At 47.8% G+C, this 18,619-nt stretch overlaps 7 protein-coding genes across 7 annotated transcripts; 2 read left to right on the top strand and 5 right to left on the bottom strand.

Annotated features, from left to right (window-relative positions):
• Positions 1–6: 6 nt before the first annotated feature.
• Positions 7–450, bottom strand: Pdw03_4991 (uncharacterized protein; the record flags this gene model as incomplete). Its single annotated transcript, XM_066100908.1, has 1 exon — positions 7–450. One exon carries the CDS (start codon positions 448–450, stop codon positions 7–9), a length of 444 nt encoding a protein of 147 aa, XP_065956308.1.
• Positions 451–3,498: 3,048 nt separating this feature from the next.
• On the top strand, positions 3,499–5,115 carry Pdw03_4990 (P-loop containing nucleoside triphosphate hydrolase protein; the record flags this gene model as incomplete). The annotated part of the gene is made up of 1 exon (XM_014683249.1): positions 3,499–5,115. The coding sequence occupies one exon, from the start codon at positions 3,499–3,501 to the stop codon at positions 5,113–5,115; it is 1,617 nt and encodes a 538-aa protein (XP_014538735.1).
• A 60-nt stretch (positions 5,116–5,175) lies between these two features.
• Pdw03_4989 (uncharacterized protein) lies at positions 5,176–5,476 on the bottom strand (the record flags this gene model as incomplete). Its single annotated transcript, XM_066100907.1, has 2 exons — positions 5,176–5,209; positions 5,274–5,476. The coding sequence occupies 2 exons, from the start codon at positions 5,474–5,476 to the stop codon at positions 5,176–5,178; spliced, it is 237 nt and encodes a 78-aa protein (XP_065956307.1).
• A 1,678-nt stretch (positions 5,477–7,154) lies between these two features.
• Positions 7,155–7,971, bottom strand: Pdw03_4988 (polyketide synthase dehydratase-domain-containing protein; the record flags this gene model as incomplete). The annotated part of the gene is made up of 4 exons (XM_066100906.1): positions 7,155–7,159; positions 7,207–7,220; positions 7,472–7,532; positions 7,581–7,971. 4 exons carry the CDS (start codon positions 7,969–7,971, stop codon positions 7,155–7,157), a joined length of 471 nt encoding a protein of 156 aa, XP_065956306.1.
• Positions 7,972–8,753: 782 nt separating this feature from the next.
• Pdw03_4987 (uncharacterized protein) lies at positions 8,754–10,356 on the bottom strand (the record flags this gene model as incomplete). Its single annotated transcript, XM_066100905.1, has 6 exons — positions 8,754–8,964; positions 9,025–9,187; positions 9,240–9,479; positions 9,656–10,119; positions 10,168–10,176; positions 10,229–10,356. The coding sequence occupies 6 exons, from the start codon at positions 10,354–10,356 to the stop codon at positions 8,754–8,756; spliced, it is 1,215 nt and encodes a 404-aa protein (XP_065956305.1).
• Positions 10,357–14,028: 3,672 nt separating this feature from the next.
• On the top strand, positions 14,029–15,625 carry Pdw03_4986 (P-loop containing nucleoside triphosphate hydrolase protein; the record flags this gene model as incomplete). Its single annotated transcript, XM_014683252.1, has 4 exons — positions 14,029–14,091; positions 14,161–14,349; positions 14,633–15,394; positions 15,482–15,625. The coding sequence occupies 4 exons, from the start codon at positions 14,029–14,031 to the stop codon at positions 15,623–15,625; spliced, it is 1,158 nt and encodes a 385-aa protein (XP_014538738.1).
• A 1,526-nt stretch (positions 15,626–17,151) lies between these two features.
• Pdw03_4985 (Atg27p) lies at positions 17,152–18,284 on the bottom strand (the record flags this gene model as incomplete). Its single annotated transcript, XM_066100904.1, has 3 exons — positions 17,152–17,347; positions 17,428–17,938; positions 18,023–18,284. 3 exons carry the CDS (start codon positions 18,282–18,284, stop codon positions 17,152–17,154), a joined length of 969 nt encoding a protein of 322 aa, XP_065956304.1.
• Between the last annotated feature and the right edge of the window lie 335 nt (positions 18,285–18,619).

The following is an 18,619-nucleotide window of genomic DNA, read 5'->3' as shown; positions in this document are numbered from 1 at the left end:
GCTATGTCAAGGGCGAAGACCGCGCGGCTTGTCGTACACGACAGGCTTGGTGTAATCGTCGACTAACGGTAGCGGATCGTTGCCATGCCCTTGATGCATTGCGGCTAGAATCTTAGCCAGATTGTCGTCTTCTGTGGGCTTTCTAGCAATCTTGACATGTCTAGACAGCCGAAGAACATAGACAGGGATTGCAGTAGTGACTTCGTGAGCAGTCTCATAGTCATAATCGACATTGTTGACGTCCACAACGAAGTAAGAGTGACGACTGATTATTCTCAATGCTAAGAAGCGAGTCTTTGCATTTGGGCGGCAACGATTCACGGACTCTTGGACCTTTGTGACGAAGGGCAATATTGACGTTAGAAAGTCCTCGGACTCGAGGATCGCTGTAGGTGTATCACCAACTAGTCGGAAACATGTCGGTATGGTGGTTTGGAAGAATTGGTTCATGGTATCTTGAATTTGGCTCGCAATCAAGCTGCATGTATCTTCTTGATTCATTATAAAATGACGGTTTGTGATAAAGTTGGAAGGGCAAAATCTGAAGAAGGATTTGGGATTGAATTTATCGGACGAGTGGCATTCGTACAGAAGTGAGTTTCAGAGCCGAGCCACGTGATATTACAGGCATTTTCTCGTACCCTTGTCGCCCCTTGCTCAATCACTCGAATTGGGAAGTTGATGTTGCCCAGCCGCTGCTTTAATGGATATCTCACTACCATTACAGGTCAGGAAGGGAAGATTGGACATAGTGGAATCTTAATTTAGGTTGAAGCATACTTCAGGCCTTCTCCATAGGCCTTCTCTCGAAAGAAAGCCTATTCTGAATAGGCTTAGATCCCTACGCCACCAAGAGCCTGGGGAAGGAGACAGCTTGATGACCACGAGAATCTAGTGCACTGCCATCGTACCTGCTCCTTTCCTGGTCATAATCTGCCCTCCATAAAGTATTATCGCGGTCGCCCATACTCCTCCCGAGAGCCTATAAACTCTGCCTCCGTGACGAAAAGCTTCCTCAGAATACGTTCGTACTAGCCGTGCCATCTATATTCATTGTGTCTAATCCGCGACCCAAGTGTCAATCAAGAGCGCATCCGCGCAGGGCTAGTGGGTAAACCCACGGACAGCACGCACCAAGTGACTATACATTCATACATCCCTCTGTTAAAAGAAGTATTGTGAAGCCTTCAGATCAGCCTTTGTTGTCAATCCTCACTCTGGAAAAATATTTTTCTTTGTATCTAGCCTCCTCAAACTGGTCACTGGGTGGTAGTGTTTGTCGGATTCGTCCGCTCTCAAAGTCAAGCCGGACAAATACGCTGCTGCGATGCTCCAGAATTACCTGGTGCGCTTCAGAGATGACCCAGTGTCGGCCCGAACCGGAATAATGTTGATGCAGACATTCCTTCCATAATCCGGAAGGGGTGAGCGAGGCAACCCGGCTGCTTCCCCTCTGCTCCCCTCTTTCCTCCATCTCCGACGTTGGTATTGTATAGCGTGACTCTATACACTACGTATGTACGAATCATGTCTCTCTCGATTCAAAGATTATGCCATCTCCTTTACGCAAACCCCTGGGTTTATAGTGCTGTTTGTGGTCGTGTAAAAGTCATTTCAGCGCAATGAACCACACACAATGTCATGGAAGCTAAAATAGTATCTGCGAACTCATTACCAAGAAAACTTCAACGTGCCTGGGTTCGGATAATGTAGAGCTTCTTCCGTGGCTGAAAGCTGGATTGTGAGGACCATTTGCCAGAAAACCAGGTGAATATTAAAGCCAGCGTCATCTGTGATCACCGCATATTGCCAAGAAATGAATCAATGGCGTCAATTCTATCGTGATTCAGTAATCTTTAGTCGACCATCGAATATGATTTGCTTCAGCTTGTTTGCAATCTGGAAGTCCTGCCTCCCTTGGCCAACCACCAGAACCATGTCAAGAAGCGAACCTACAGACACAATCGTGCCCGGCTCTACAAATATCGACCCAATGATTCAAACATCCTTACAAGACAAGAAGGAAGTTTTAAGCGTGGTCAAAGCCGAGATTGATTTCGGTATATCCTTTTTTCGAAGCCTACCACGGACTCATCATCAACGAGTATGGGCCATACCTGTTATTTTCAGCTCGTCTACGAAAACGCCCTCGGACGATTCATTTTATCTCCTGTCCGATCGAAGTCCGGGCTGGAAATCTCGAACCAATCGATCGATCTATACTCCATCTCAATCTTGATAACGCCCGAAATATGGTACCAAAGTCAGCCTGGAAGATTCTTAGGATGGAACCAAGCGATGCACTTTTGATTTGTCCGTCTGAGCAATAATCAAACCCAGATTGCATTGGTAAATGTCATGTACCGAGTCGCTAAAAGTACTCGCTCCTTTTTTGGGAGAAGGACAACGTGCTGCATGGCTATTCACTTGGAAGTATACAGTGTCTCGCATAATCCAATTTTATATAAAGAGCCAAGTTTATGATGGACCTGCATTTCGAGGATTGTAAGCCATAGCAAATTCTGTCCCGAGTTTGCCGCTTGCCCTAGCTATATTGTGCTGTTGGTCAACATTCATCATTGTGTCTCTTCTCTCCTACCTAATTCGAAGGGAAGCTACGGAAGCTCGCTACTCGCTTTCATATTTTCATTAAGCCCTCCGCCAATGGCACCAAAAGGTCCTTGAAGTGAGAATTTATATTGATAAAGGGGAAGCCCAGGCAATAAGCAGGGAGAGAAACGATGCATCCAAGTCAAATCTCGTCATATGAACAGGTAAGGCAGAACAGCCTGGCAAGAATTCGCAAATACTAACCTGGTTTCCAGGAGATGTACCGCGGAAGAACAGCCCTAGGAAATATACTTGTTCGTCGACATCCTCGAATGCGCGCTACAAGCCTGATGTTTTGCTGTGTCTGTGAGAAGGGAGTAAGAGGAGACGATCCCTCTGGACGCTTTTGTCGCCAGTGCGGACACGAAAATTGTCTTTGGTGTTTGTGGATCAAGCGAGAAGGCTATGCTTTGTGATAACTAGGAGCTTGGAGGTGGTTTTTGGCGCTTAACAGAACAAAACCGTAACGAATATTGCAGTAGCCTGGTTTTTGAGCCACCCTGTTCACAAGCGAGGCAGTAGATCGAACCTATTCTAGAATGCTGCGGCTTACAGACGGCATGCATACACTGAACTTTATTGGATGTAAGATCGCTAATTGGTATGCAGCAAAGCCCTTCGGAATAGAGGCACTGTAGCTGGACGAAATGTCACTGTGAAAAGCAGGAAACGATCTTGTCCTGCAGTGTTTACGCAAGCTCGATAACTTGACAAGACGGGTCATCGCGAACTGCATAGGACCAGAATCAAGCTTACCCTGTACTCGGCTTGTTAGGGTGCCAACCCGCAACCTGCCACGACCGTGTATATAAATTGAACCAATTGCTTGATCGTACATTGTCGACTGAACCACATTTTCGACGCCTCTTTCTTCCAACCCTATCAATCATGAATCCAACGGAAACTGTATCCTTTTTAGAAGCGCCCGAGGCCTTGCTTGAAAGCCTTCTACCCGGCTACAGGTTCTTTGCTCGTCTTGTCAAAATTTACCTCCATGCAAATGCCTCGATCTTTCTCCTTGCATCCGCGGCTCTTTTAGTAGCCTGCATGTATTTTTTCCCGGTACTCTGGACCCGCTCTTATCACTTTCTTCTTCCGTTTTCATCCTCAGTTCAAATCAGATATCACGATGCTATATACAAGGATGTGATGTGCTGGGTCTCACAGTTGCCAGAATTGAGCACAACACAAGACTCAATTGCAGGAACCAAAATCGGCTTTGTATCTCCCTGGGACAAGGATGATCAGAAGACCGAACAGCAACAGGAACTTTCTGAAGAAGAGGTTGTCCAGTTCGAGAAGGACGAACGGGAATTTTGGATCAAGATTAGGGACCTGACGACGATTCAACCTATTCGCTATACACCTGCACCTCCTGGTATTCACTTCTTCCGATATCGAGGTACTCTATTCGGTTTCTGTCGTCAACCGTACAAGGAAGCTGGCAGCCCTTGGACTGATCACCGGGAGAAGCTATATCTGTATGCCTGGAGTCAGCATGCCCTTCGAAAGCTCTTGCAAGATATACAGGGGGCTAACATAAAGACGACCAACAACCGCGTACGCATAAGCCAGGGGCTCAAGGATGGACCAGCGCGACAGTGGATGAGTTTGCCATCTAAGATGCCAAGGCCCCTCTCGACTATCATTATAGATCCGCTTATCAAGAATGCGCTTGTCGACGATCTGACAGACTTCCTCCATCCGCGGACTCGTTCCTGGTACCAGAAACGTGGCATTCCATATCGAAGGGGGTATCTTTTTCAAGGCCCACCGGGCACTGGCAAATCAAGCCTGTGCCTCGCTATTGCTAGTCTGATAGGCCTCGAAATCTGCACAGTCAGTCTCAACTCAAAGAATGTCGACGGTGACAGCCTCACCCGCTTGTTTTTATCTCTACCGGAGAAATGTCTCGTCCTTTTCGAGGATGTGGATCAGGCCGGCATAGAGAACCGCAATATCAGCAAATCGTTCTCCCAGGTTGAAGATACGTCAGACGCTGATAGAAGCCATGAATGTCCAGATCCCTCTGATCGTTCGCAGGGTGGCCTAAGCCTCTCAGAAATCCTCAATATCATCGATGGTGTCTCTGCCCAGGAAGGGCGAATCTTGATCATGACCACAAACGACCCAGGGTCTCTTGACAAGGCCCTCCAACGCCCAGGCCGGGTGGACCGAGTCTTTCCCTTCCACTTCGCTACCCCAAGAGATATCAAGGAGCTATTCCTAACATTCTTTGTGAGGCCTGCAGACCACCTTTATATTGTCGATCCCCATGATATGAGAATATGTTGTTCTCTGGAACCAGCCTCTTCAAGTTGGTCGCTGAAGGATATTGTTCAGTTGTCGAAATCTTTCGCTGCCAAGGTTAAGCCGAATACGTACACTGCTGCGATGCTCCAGAATTACCTTCTGCACTTCAGAAATGACCCAGTGTCGGCCGAGCGTAACGTGACTGTCTGGATGACGTGTATGGATGAGGGCGAGGTATTCGTGGTGGCTTGACTGGAATGGAAGTTTCAAAGCACTGAAGCAAATGACGTTCGTGTGCTTTACAGTACCGGTCTAAACCCCCGGAGTTTCAACGTAGGCAGGACGACTAGAAATGTCGCGAAATGTTAGCTGGAATATAAGATGTCGACCCGAAGGAAATAATAGCCCACCTTATATTTTCTAGTGCCTCTATGTTCATGTGGTTTCGGAATTGGCACGAATTGGAGGATAAAGGATGCGAGTCTTGGGTCACACGAACCCGCAAACGTGCCACTCTGGACGGGTTCCGCACAAGGTTTGATAAGCAATTCAAGTCAAGGTGGCTTCTTCTGACACCAGATTGCTGTTTAACACGGTCGACAAAGAATGTCATGCTGAGAAGTCAATTCAAGGGGATTAAGCTCCCATCCATCGTACCAGGATCTGTATTTTTGACCTTGTGCTTCTCGCCCCTCTGTACACACTCGTCATGGGTCGTCACTGTAGCTGTCGTAGAACTGAACATTCAAGTCCGATAGCTATGCATCATGACCCTGTTTCTAGCCGTCATTGAATGATGCTAAAAAGTATGTTGGTGGTGATGCTTGTTTATGAAGCCACCGACCTACCTCTGGGATCGGGATCATTATCAAATGTAGAGCATACAATCCCTGGTATACTATGTACTGTGACATGCCTTTATGGTGCTGAATTACTACAGATTCGCATGTCCAAAAGGAAAGTAAGGCATTATCACCCATTGTCCCTATAATCCTTTTCCCCAGCAATCTGAAACAGGCTCCTTGGTATTTTCTCCCGCTCACAGCTTGGACATGCAGCCGGGTCGCAGGTCTATAATGACGAGCCTTCTACTATCAAATTGACTAAAAAGTAAAAAAGTAACCGAATGGCAAAACCATGAGCCAGGCCATCGGAGAATTTAAAAATTATTAAAGGTGGACCGGACCGTACCCGGCGGGTCCGACTAGAAAATATCGTCAGTCTGTAAAAGATCGGACTCCAGCAGGATCCCAACCAGCCTCTTAAACGTACGAAAACCAATCGGGTTATGATGAAAGAGAATGCTGAGGTGGAGTAGTTTGTGTTCTACAGGCTAAAATCCAACTTTCTATTAGTTCCTTCCAAGGTTCGTCCTCGATGCGATCAAGGAAGCTCTCGATCGCGCTTAACTTTGAAGTGACCAGAAGAGTACTTGCTAGGCGGGTTACTCATATTGATACTGAGATTGCATCGGACAGCACGCGAATTCCCATGATGTATACAGGAAAATGCTCATCCTGAACCGCCATGTCAGAATAATAAAAAATCTACTGCTGATAAGACCTTGTCGTGAGGAAGCACTGCAATCTAATTACTGCTAGCAAGAACCTCTTAGAAATGAGCAGTACACCTTTGACATGATATGCTTGTCGATAGTCAAGAATGGTTCATTGCGCAACAGCAGCACGGTACAGGTTAAGACCACAATACATCACATTATCGACTGACAGCTTCCCGAGCCACAAAGCAGTACGTAACACTTGAATAATTCTTAGTAGTAAAAATCTAATGATTTCAATAAAAAACTGGCAAATCTTTAGCAAACAATCATCTGATGAAATTCAGTTGTTAGTCTATAGCGAACGTAATCATCGATGCGAGTAGACCCGTCCGAACAGACTCCCCCCGCCTCCATATCTTCCATATCCCGAACCAATTTATCGATGTATTCACCTGCAGCACTAAGATGAAGAATTCGCCCAATGACACGATGTAATTCCAATAGTTGAGGAGAAGGGGGCTCCACACTTCTGTCGGGTGTGATGAACAGCGGGCGGGTAACAGGAAGATTGTCGGGTCGAAACATGCGGTTTGTGTTTATATAATCGATCTTGTACGTATGTGGCTGATCAGGAACCGACTCGAAAGCGATCTCAAAATTACCAAACAACTGATGAAGTTCTTGAGTCAAGGTAAGCGCGTTCATCGGTCGGTCAATGTCAATCCCGCTGATGAGGTAGACAGCGCCGGGGTTAAACATCTTGAGGATCTTGTGCGCTATTTGTTTTCGCTCAGTCTAGAAGACTTGTAAGCAGAAGGCTATAGGCATTGGTAATGACGTACTAGTTTCGACTCTCCTGAAATGTCGCTATGAGACATAAGAGAGTGGGGAATGATATGCGCCACTTCTAGAAAAGTTGTATTTCCAGTTTCCTCTAGCAGGGAGTTCCCATCATCATCTCTAACGTTCGATCCGTCGATTCTGTATCGCGCTTCAGCCTCACGTACGTCGAATTTACGGGTTACGACACATCGATGCCGGTCACGCGTAAGGCAGCATTTTCGCAAGTTGGAGACGCGCTGTGGAGTGCCGATAGCTGGATCGGACAAATCAGGACGAGAAAGAAATGCCGGCGTAGGCTGAGGAGTCTTTGCGGCTAGTGATTTAACTGACAAGAGTTAGCGTCTCACGATTCAGGTACATATCAATGACGTACGTGGTAGGTAAAAATTATCCATCAGAAAATAAGAGAATTCAACCAAGCTTTGACTTAGTTCATGCTGTTCTTCGGAAGTCCATCCCTGAAAGCTGCGTAGGGATGCTAAGGTCTCAGCTAGAGTGGTTTCCGGGACTCCAAGTCGATCGCATTGAATAAAAGTGAAAAAAAGTTCTAGAAACTCATCTCCAACGGAGACTCCTCCTTTCGTGAGGCGTAAAAGTGTTAATGGTTTGTAGCCCTTGTTAGATGCCTGCAAAGGCTCAAAATGCTCGATGAGGCTGTTGAAAAGTTTAGTGGCTTCGTCGTGCTCTTCTGGCGACAAGCGTCGAGGTGGAGGAAAAATGACACCTTCCAAAGAGGTTCGATGGCGATGATGGGGTACAGCCATCATGTTATAAGTAGAATGTAAGCTCGGTGTTGTTTCACGGTTCTAGATACTTGAATCAATGTTGTTCTGGATTCTGAGGCATGTAAGGTGAATTGCAGCTCTTGTAGTCACTGAAAGGTGCTTATCTAGCCTAACATTTGATATCAACTGATTTCGGCTTTACCATCTTCCCGGGCGCACATTAACCCGATAGCCGTGGACCCCGCCCCTTACCCATCCTCACTCATCCTCACCACCGGTATTGCCTGGGCCATCAATGACGTTGTTCCTTTGCGACCCCCCTAAGGTGGTGGTTATGGTTTTGGGGTTGTAGGTCCGACCCCCCCGTCAATCTAGAATACGTAGCGTGGTCTCTATACTATGAAGCTGTGAGCTTCGACCGTACTAGCAATCATTTAGTAAATCTTGCAACATGTTGCATATATAGCGTTTCGTAATTAATATCTCGTTGCTAAGTGCACCGTTGATCAGTTTGAAGCAACCATAAGTTTTCTGCCTGTGTTTGCTCAACAAGACTTGTCATTGGTCTTTTAGGTTCCTTGCCCGTCGATTCTGGTGCACAGCTGATCAACTGGCATTCCATTACTATCATTAGTATAGACAAACCCCTTGTAGCATATTTGACTTGTACGATATGTATAAACACCTACACTGATATACCTCTACGCGATTATTAAAAAACTTGTATGTAAGGTGATCCTAAAGTTCTTCGTACAGGTGGGGTATATCACCAGCAAGCTTTACCGAAATCTCCAAAACCACAGGAGAATGATTAAACAAATCTATGAGAACGTGAATACCAGGCTTCCTCCAAAAGCGAGGCTATGATATGTCCAAGCATTATGAGGATCAAGGTGAGAAAATTGGCAGACAATTGCCCAAGGAAGGACGCAAAAAAGGTTGGAAATGAGACTCTGCACGAGATACCACATCGGACGGGTGGCCAGCAGTGCGGTGGCAAGCTGGGTAGACATCGCATATAGAATGTAACACCTTGAATGCATGAGTGATTATAGACAATCAGGAATTCAGTAGTAGCCACTGGGAACTTACCAGTCTATCGTCTGCCACATATGAGCCGTGATCTCAGCAACCCTTTCGGATTGACTTAGATAGTATGCAAACGGTTTGCACCCTACAGTAGCCAGAAGGATGCAGATGGGTACTTCGATGGCTAAAGCTATACCAGCAGAGAGAAAAGCCGGTCGCGTGACCACTACAAAGCATAAGTTTTGTGCCCGAAAACTGCTTGATGACTTGGAACTTACTTGCAAGTTTTCTCCAACGCCCACTTTGTATATTATTTCCCTTGAAGATAGCCCAGAAATGCCCCACAAAAGCGAGAGACGTAGCCTCCAGTGCCTGAACAGGCACCAGAATCAAACCCCATCGAATTGTAGTGAATATTCCCCATGCTGTAGCATAGTCTGCGGACATCGTCACGATTCCTGCAACCAACCAGAGGTATAGCGCATTTCGAACTGCCGACACGACAAAGGTGATCAAAACTGGTTTGAGAAGCGTTAAAAAGGCAGAAAATTTGGGATATTTCCAATCCAGTGCCAGCTGCGTCGTCCTTCGGACAGGTTTATTGTCTGGATAAAGTATGCTAAGCCAGTAAGAGCCGCGACCATGTCACAGCTTAGACGAATAGCAGCCTGCATGTTAATATTAGGAGACCAACCACCCACATGAAACTCGGATATGATCAGGAGATCCAAGATAATGTTCACGACAGTCTTGACCGAACTAATCACGAGAGGAACGTCGGGCTTGTCCAGGGCCCTTGTCGCGTTGGATACTGCAACTTCTATAGCAGAGCTGAGGGCTGAGAATGCACTAATCTGAACATAGGTAATACTTGCTTTCCGAGCCTCGCGCGGGATGAAGGTGGCCGTGAAGGCTTTGGCAGCGCTGGTGAGAATTATGCTCATGATCAGACCGAGGACTGTTTGGAACGCGACCAGAGTATGTGCGAGTTCTAGACGAGACTCGTATGACCGCGTAACTTGATCGGCGATAGTCACCCAGACGGCACGAGGAAGACATTCGTTAAGTACCTCGGCAACAGTGCCGATATAAGTATAGACATCCGTTGTAACCACCAGGGTAGAGTCAATGTTCGCAATCCAGATCTTGACTAGAGTGCTTTACAACGCAGGGAGCATAAAGGAGCCGACATTGTACAGGAGACACCCTGCATAGCTGTAGACATATATCAGGGGTGAATCCTTCACATCGTTTGCCTTGCACCCACCTGGATCGGCGCCACCAGCCGCTCTCAACGGTCCATCGTAGAGACAGAAGGCTATCGTGTGTATGTTCATCGTCCAGGTCGGTCACCGCATGTACTTCGGCAGTGTTATTTCCCAAGGTCGGGCCCATTGCTAGGAGTGAGATATTCTTTCAACGAAGACAATCGGAGACCGAACAAGAAGAGTGCCCAAGGGGGGTAATTTAGTTCTATAGGATGAATGATGGCGGCAGAGTTGCATCAACTTTCCCCGCTCTATGCCAAGTCAATTGCGCTCCAATCAAAGCAGACTGAAAAGTGATACGAAGTCAGCGACATCAGGGCTTGACATGACGACGACTGCCAGTGCTTCATCTTACCTTGCTAAGTCCCTGCTTAAAGAAGACTGAAACATCCTCTAGCTTCTAGTCGCTGCAACAAATCAAAGACATGACCCTTATATTGCAATCATGCGAGCAGCCTAGGAACCAAGTCAATCTGTATAACGAATGGTTGTTTCGGAATTTACGAGAAAGCTAAGTCGCTGCCTGTTCGCATCCGGTAGAAATTAGAAGTCCGGCATCGAACTCTTGCGAGACCTAACCAACTGGGCTGGTGTGGCCAGAAAGTATTTGACTAAAACCGTCAGACCAGGGAAGCAAGGGGTCAGCACACTTCGTGAACTCCGCTGCAGAATCGAGCCTTCTGTCCGGATTGAGTCGTCTTTTAGGTGGATTATATCGTTTGGTTTCAAGTTCTGTAGGCGCTTGCCATGCGCTGACGATTAGAGCTCTCTCAGAAAAGAAATCGTTCATCGTTCGTGAGGGCGGATTAATTGGTTGATAAAGCCGTACTGTCCTGTATTGTCCAACTCTAATACACTCTATTATTTTGTCTGTTATCGACAAGCCGATGTACGTAAGGTCATAGTCGAGCCACAGTGTGGCGTAGAAGAAGCTGATACGGTACAATGTATACCAAGGAAGCTGTATCGTTTCCAATGAATGGTATATAACCTAGCGGTGAATTTCAGTCTTACCGCCTTGAGAAGAAGTCATCCATCAGGCGATAGATTTAATTCAGGCGTTGTCCAAGCTCGGGCGGTGAGAAAGATTTCAGGCGGTATGTAACCTCGAGCGGTGGACTGGTCAGACCAGTCTAGGCGGTGAACCAGTCGAGGCGGTAAACCAGTCTCAGGCGGTAGACCAGTCGAGGCGGTGGATCTAATCGGAACATCAACTCCAGTAGCAAGCAGTAAATTCACCTCACCGTCAGATGATTTTCTAGTCAACTTGTTGAAAGTCGCATCTTCATGCATGTATACTTTCAAATGAATGTGAACTTGCCTACCACGGCTTTGCAAATGCATTTGTTGGAAGGTCACGTGACCACCACTGTTTGCTCCCAGTACTTAGTCTCAGTCATAGCATGTAGATAGTTTCTCTCTCTCTCAACGCATCAAGAGATTTCCAGTTACATCTACATTCATCGTAGATCTCTAGTATCTCTAACAGCATTGTTGAATGAGCGGCGTTGCTAGCGGGCCAAGGCGCAGCCTTGTTTGGTATTACGCGTGCCCTTGCGCTCGACTTGGGCCCTATTCAGGTCAACCTCGTCAGCCCTGGGACGACGGATACGGAAATCCAAGGCCCCGAAGAGCAGCGCAAAAAGAAGAAGGCGGCCGGCGGCCGCTGCGGCCTTATACATACCTGACGAAGGGCTCGAATAAGACGGGCACTTGTATAAGCACCAGTAGAGGGGACTTGGTTCAGTAGTGCGAAGGGCAGATAGGCCAAAGGTCAAAGGCGTGATGTTATAGAGATCTGATTGCCTTGCTATGCCTGCATTATGCCTTATTTTCAGATTAGTAGAAATCAAAATACCGTTATAACTATGACAGAGGGCTTGATCCGCAACTTGTTTAAACCAAGTTCATGACAAGTCAACACAACATACAATCTGTTTTGGACAGCGCCGTCCTTGTGGTCCGAGAATTTACCGAGTTTTCGTCCCCTGTTTTCAGCCAGATTTTGTACTATAGGTCTCGATAATACCTTGTTGCACCTATCGATTTTTGTCTTAATACACGGTACACGGTATAGAACGGTGTGAAAGTGCGGTATAAAATCAGATTAGGCACGAATACTACAAGAGACCGCATCGGACCACTGGCCACAATACACCTGCGTACACCACCTAGCGGTCTGTATTCCAGGAGTTTCATGCCCTGTTTTCAACCATAAATTGCAACCTAATCAGTTGTTCAATAGCTAGTTGACTAGGTAATGTTCGACCAATCTTGTAAGCCATTTTGACAAGTCTCCCGGAACTTTTAACGAGTCTCCCTCCGTTGGATCGATGATTCGGGATTGAGGCCCCTTGGAGTTTGCGTGCCCTACAGTGGAGCATTGAAATAACCAAGTTCCCCCGGCTCCTCTTACCCGCAAAAATCAAAACGTGAACAAGCGATGATCCATTTTACAATGTGCCACTGACGCCTGCCCAGGCACTATTTACAAAGCTCCAGTCTTCAGGTTACCTTCTGCCCTGCGTCGCTTTACTTTTACATTTTATATCGTGTTCCACGATAGCCGACAGAAAAAAAAAAAAAACATCCCACGGCTAGTGAATGACGTCAGGTCGAATTTAGGCAGAGCAATCAGAATTCGAAGAAATCGATCTCCAACCTTGCCCAGGATCAGACCCCCTGCAAGTATCTACTCATATTGGGCTGAGGGAATTTCTATACAAGATACCTCTGTGCTCTCGACTGGAATTATCACCGTTTAGGAAGTCAACTTTCACCGGGCTGCATGGAAGAGGAGTGTCCCTCTCTGGTGAGGAGCTACGAGACGACTGGACCGTGGACTGTGGACACTTGTTCCAGGTCAGCGTATCCAGAATTGAAGGTCGATCCACCCAAACTGCCCACCAGTTGTTTCCCCATTGGCCGTTGGTAGCCTCTAGATTTTTCTTTTCCTTTTCGTGTCTGCTCGACGAGGGGAGAGGAAAAATAGAAGCGGAAAGGTTCCTGCGGGGGCAAAGAGGGGCAAGAGGCTTTCTGGCGTTCACGATTCTGATGTCGCTTCTCTGACCCTTGCTTAAAAGGTATGACGTTCATGTTGAACACGGCTTCGAGGCTTTTTAGATTCTATCTAGACATTGTGCACAGGTAAGCAGGACTACAGGTGCTGATTCTGTATGAAATCCTCCAAGACAATGCTAAGATGTACGAAAACGGATCTTGCTGCTCTGCTAAAACGTGTATGTACAACTTCGGGTCAATTCGTAGATCTCCTGTTTAAAAGCAGATCCAAATTCATCTAATTTTTTTTTTTTTATTTTTTTTTTTCCTTTTTCCTTTCTGTCTCCATGGAGAAGAGTAATATCCAAGTCTGGTACCTTTCTGTCTCCCGAGGCCAGACAAAAGGAAAAGGCAAGGAAAAGGCAAGGAAAAGGCAAGAAAAAGAAAAGAAATGGATCCTAAACCCTGGTACCTCTTTCATTCGTTCATTCGTTCATTCGTTCATATAAAGAGTTTTTTGCCCCCTCTCATTTCATTCTTCCACCATCGTGATTGCAGTTGAGACCATCGAGAAGCTTTTACATTCCGCACGGTGGTGAAAAACTCGATCCGCCAACCAGAAAAATTTTAATCTCGCCACAGCTTGAACGGCTGGATTGGCATTAGCCTTGCATTCATTGATCAAGAGGCTTGGTCCCCTGCATGGTTATTGACCATTCCCTTTCGTGATTTTCCCTGAGACGGAGCCTGCAGATTGCAGTTTATCTCGGTCGAGATTAAATTTTGTACAGCCTACGAAATGTCAGGCAAGCCGATTTTTGTGGCTACGCATCCGCGAGCATGCTCGACGGCCTTTGAGCGAGTAAGAGATCTTGAGAGACCCTGATTCTGATCAAAATTTCATTCTCAACGCATAGCTAACGGACGATAGGTCTTCATGACTCAACGTGAGACGATCCAATGTGTCCATGAGCCGTTTGGCGATGCATTCTACTACGGCCCGGAGCGACTCTCCAGCCGATTTGCAGGCGACGAACATGCAAAAGCACGTCTGGATAGTGGATTCGCCAATTCGAGATATAGTACTGTGATGGAAAGGCTAGAGCGAGAAACTACTCAGGTCCGACCCTTCTTTCTGCGAAATCGATCGCGTTCTTACCCATCCCCTTCGTAATGCCCTTCCGGTTCTCCTCTGGGGGTCGAACAAGAAGGACGATTCCTTCCCTATTCACGATTTCTATTGTTGTTTGTACCGCGGATGTAGCCCGAGGCAATCTGTTCCCCCGTTCCCCTCTACAGACTTTAGATCGCAGACGGGCTCCAAAATATTGAATCACCCATGGAGATCCACGCGGCGGAATGGAAAATTCGCACGTTTTGAGGGGATACTTACCTCGTCACAGGGAAAGAGAGTCTTTATCAAAGATATCGATCACTACCTGCTGCCACCGAATGGCCAACCCGCCAGCATCGCTCCGTCTCTACTGCGCCTTAAGCGAGGAGTTGGCACCAACGGCGAGTCGCACAAGGCCAACGGGGTGAACGGTGCTAACGGCACTGTTTCCACCAATGGCAACGGAGATCCGAACGGTGTGAACGGCCACATCAACAGCATGATCAACAGTCACACCAATGGAACTTCCAAGGAACCCTACCCGTACGACACGTCCACCGAGCCGGGTAACCCAACCGTGATGCCGCGCGAGCTGCAAGAGGGGTTCCACTGGGCATTCCTAATCCGCGACCCGCACTACAGCGTGCCGTCGTACCTGCGGTGCACGATCCCACCTCTGGACGAGGTGACTGGGTTCCACAACTACGACCCCCTTGAGGCCGGATACGACGAGCTGCGTCGGCACTTCGATTATCTGCGCGAGACTGGTTTGGTCGGGCCCCACGTTGCCACACGTCCGGAGTTAACCGCCTCTCCTGGTGCGCAGGCGACGACTGGTGTCGAGGTTTGTGTCATCGATGCGGATGATATGCTCGACGAACCGGTGAAAACCATCGAGGCTTTCTGTAACAGTACTGGTCTGCCGTATCGCCCGGAGATGCTGACGTGGGATACGGAGGAGGACCATTCCGTTGCTCGGAATGCGTTTGAGAAGTGGCGTGGATTCCATAATGATGCTATTGAGTCGAAGGCTCTGGTGCAGAGAGCTCCTGTGAGTCGTTTTTCTTTTTTTTTCATTCTTTGTTCTTGTAGAACAGCAGGCAAAGGTATTGGGACTTCGGGCTAACACTCTTCATAGAACCGTACAATCAAGTCTGAGGAGGAGTATGACGCCGAATGGCAAAAGAAGTACGGTGAGAAGCAGGCTGCTCTCATCCGCCAGACAGTTGACGCCAATATGGCCGATTACCTGTACCTCAAGTCATTCGCCATGAAGGTTTAGGAAAGGAAACTGTCAAGTCGTCTGTAGTGCCCAAGGCTCACGAAACGGGTGAGATGAAAAAGGAGAAGAAAGGGTCGAGGGCAACTTACCCCAGTCTCCTTTGCTTTGTTTTTTTTAGGTCTCTGTGCGATATGAGAACGATTCAGTCCGGATGGCGCCATCTCCACGGAGATTGGTTGGTAACGATCGTTGCACGTGTTCTTCCCAACTGTTTGCGATTTGCTGTCGGACTTGTCGCGTGTATGTTGTAGTTGGCCTAAAAATACAAGTCGCTGATCTTCAATGTTGTTGTTATATCTGTACTCCGTATGGCACATGAGCTTGAGGTTGATGCTTAGTGTAGGGTTACAAGTCATGGTGATAGGAGGGTCTGCAAAAGCGAAATCTTTTTCATCCATTGGACGTACTCAGAGTCTGGAGATCGGTCGCAACAACCGGATTGAGAGGAGTGAAGTATCTATGAGGGGTCGAGCGGTGTTATTTCGGTCTTGACCTTAGGCTTGTGTCTCCGATGAAAAGCCAAGTCTTGAACTTCTTGAGAGGCACAAGGGTGGGGACCAGGAATTTGCGAAAGAGAAAAGTCAATGGTTTGGGCTAAAAAGGAAGGCACTCCCAAAGGCCATGCAGCTCTTTTCAAGGAATGATATGGGGCCTTCGGTATGTCAAACACGCTATGCGCTATAGAAATCAACTAACATGGGAAGGATACTGATGAATCTATACATCACACCGATCACCAGCATATAGTCAGTATGCCTTTTCAGGCCACAGGATCGTCTCTGACTGTAACCATCAAAGAGATTTTCGACTTGGTCATATCAGCTTTCGATTCATTCTTCTCCTTCAGAGGTGACCTGTCTACTATCTCAGCGGGATGAAACTGCATGGATGATCTCTTTTGGTGTGTAGTGACTAGCCATAAGCTGTCCTCATCGGAGCGAGGGTAGGTAGAAGTCAAGGCATTTGATAGGTCTCAGAGGATTGACAAGAAGCATCGACCACAGCGACTGAGGCCCGCAATCCTCCACGGAGAGCCTGGAAAGCTAGGCTGTTAATTCCTCACCAGCATCCGAAAAATGCTCGAGCCGAGGGTTCAACATCGTTAGACGTTCAAAGAGTATAACGGTAAGGACGCGCAGATTCAACGAACTACACATGTGGCCTTTTCGTGCTACAATGTTCACCGGGAAGAGAGAGAAAGATGAATCACCGTCTGTTCAAACTAACAAGAGCAGGGTAGTTTGACCCTGACAGCATCCAAAACCCCTCAAGCCTACTAGCAAACGGCCTTCTAGGGGATATTCCAACAGCCTTGAAATCACATCATTCGTTGTGGCCACATTAGCTCCTCATCTAGCGCCACAAAACCTCATCAAGAAAACTTGCATTGGCGGACTGCCTGCAAGCAAAGCAGTGAACCCCCGGTCAAGATGGCCTAGTCAGAAAAGGAAAATACACAAATGGATTGTATCTTCAACCAAAAGTACAAATGGCTATGGGAACCAATTTATCCAAGCAAAGGTCCTTCATACCGCACTGTAACCACCCCGTGACCCCGCTCCTTGCAGGGAGTTGACCACACGACGGAGCCAATCCTGGAAAAGGTAGGGGATATCGCGAATGGTGTCGCCGTGAGGGAGGAGGTCCCAGCCACGGGCGCCGTAGCGGTTGTAGTTAAGCCAGGAGCCGAAGATGATGTAGGCAGCGATACAGAGGAAGGCACTGGATACATCGATCAGCAGAGCGTTTCCATGTGGACGGAACAAGAGAAGGAAGCTCCTAGGAACGAGAAAAAAACTCACATGATGATCAACCAGGTGAAGAAACCCCAACTGCTAGAGCTGGAAGTATCACCCTTGTCTTTCTCGTACTCGTCACAGGCGTACTTTGTGCGCCAGTCCAGTCTCAAGATGTAGGTATCATCGTCCGACGGACCAAAGCTCTTGAACTGCAGACTACTGCTGCTGTTGCCCGACGGCGCACTGCCCTCCTCACTCTCTGCTCTTCGTCGTCGCTCTTTCGTCTCCGGGTCCACTTCAAGCGTGTGGAGGCCCTCCAGTCCAGATCGCTCATGGTCGCACTGGAACTCAATGATAGCACCTGCATTCTTGGACTTCTGGTCATTTCCATCTCCCTTGTAAGAGCCACCTTCCAGCTTAACGCGCAGGCCCTCGGTTTCCGGATCGATCTCCTTCAATCGTTTCAGCTCTGGGTTTTTCGAGCCTTGGCCAACCGGGTCGAGGCCGACGATCGGGAAACCGAATGTAGAGCCGCCATTTCCGTCCTTCGCTATTCGGTGCACGAATCCGCAAACTTAAAGAATGCATCAATTAGCGTGACAGCTCCCAATCCGAGGGCCACTTCAACATGGTCGCGTCATCTCGACCTGGAACGTACCGTTTTTGCTAGTCCCGCACGTCGCATCACCGTACCGAGCACCATCCCCGAGAATATTGCAAATGTTCAATCGGTAGGTTGTATTCGTCACAAACTCATCCGTCGTCACGCTGTGAGTCAGCTCGTGAACGCCTTTTAGGGGACTGAGATCGTATTTGTAATTATCGAGCTTGATGTGCGCGCAGTCGAAGCCGGACGCGGATGCCAGGCTTGACAGGAAGGTGGAGAGGAGGAGTGAAACTCCGTTTGATTGTATTCGCATTTTGACCAATTCGCCGCTGGCTGGGTCGCGAAGGGTAGGATGGATTGACGAATGAACGCTGGGATGAGGCTTTCGCGCGGGATGGAGCTCGATGGCCCAGGTGGAGATGGTCACGAGGCCAGGTGTCCACAGGACAAGTTGACTACACACAGTTGAAGCGAAGTTGGAGAGATCGGGTTACCCGGTTCGAAGGTGGTCCCTGTGAAGTTGAAAATTGACAATGACGGGGGTTCCTGCGGAGGTGTTTCGTTTCTCCGGTGGCGGTGTTTTGGCACTACAGATCTGATGCGTACGGAGCACACTCAACTCGGAACTAAGATGGCTCAACATTTTTG

This window comes from Penicillium digitatum, chromosome 1 (genome assembly GCF_016767815.1).
Source record: "Penicillium digitatum chromosome 1, complete sequence".
NCBI lineage: Eukaryota > Fungi > Ascomycota > Eurotiomycetes > Eurotiales > Aspergillaceae > Penicillium > Penicillium digitatum.
The sequence above is the reverse complement of the archived record's forward strand: the minus strand, read 5'-3'. Positions and strand labels throughout refer to the sequence as shown.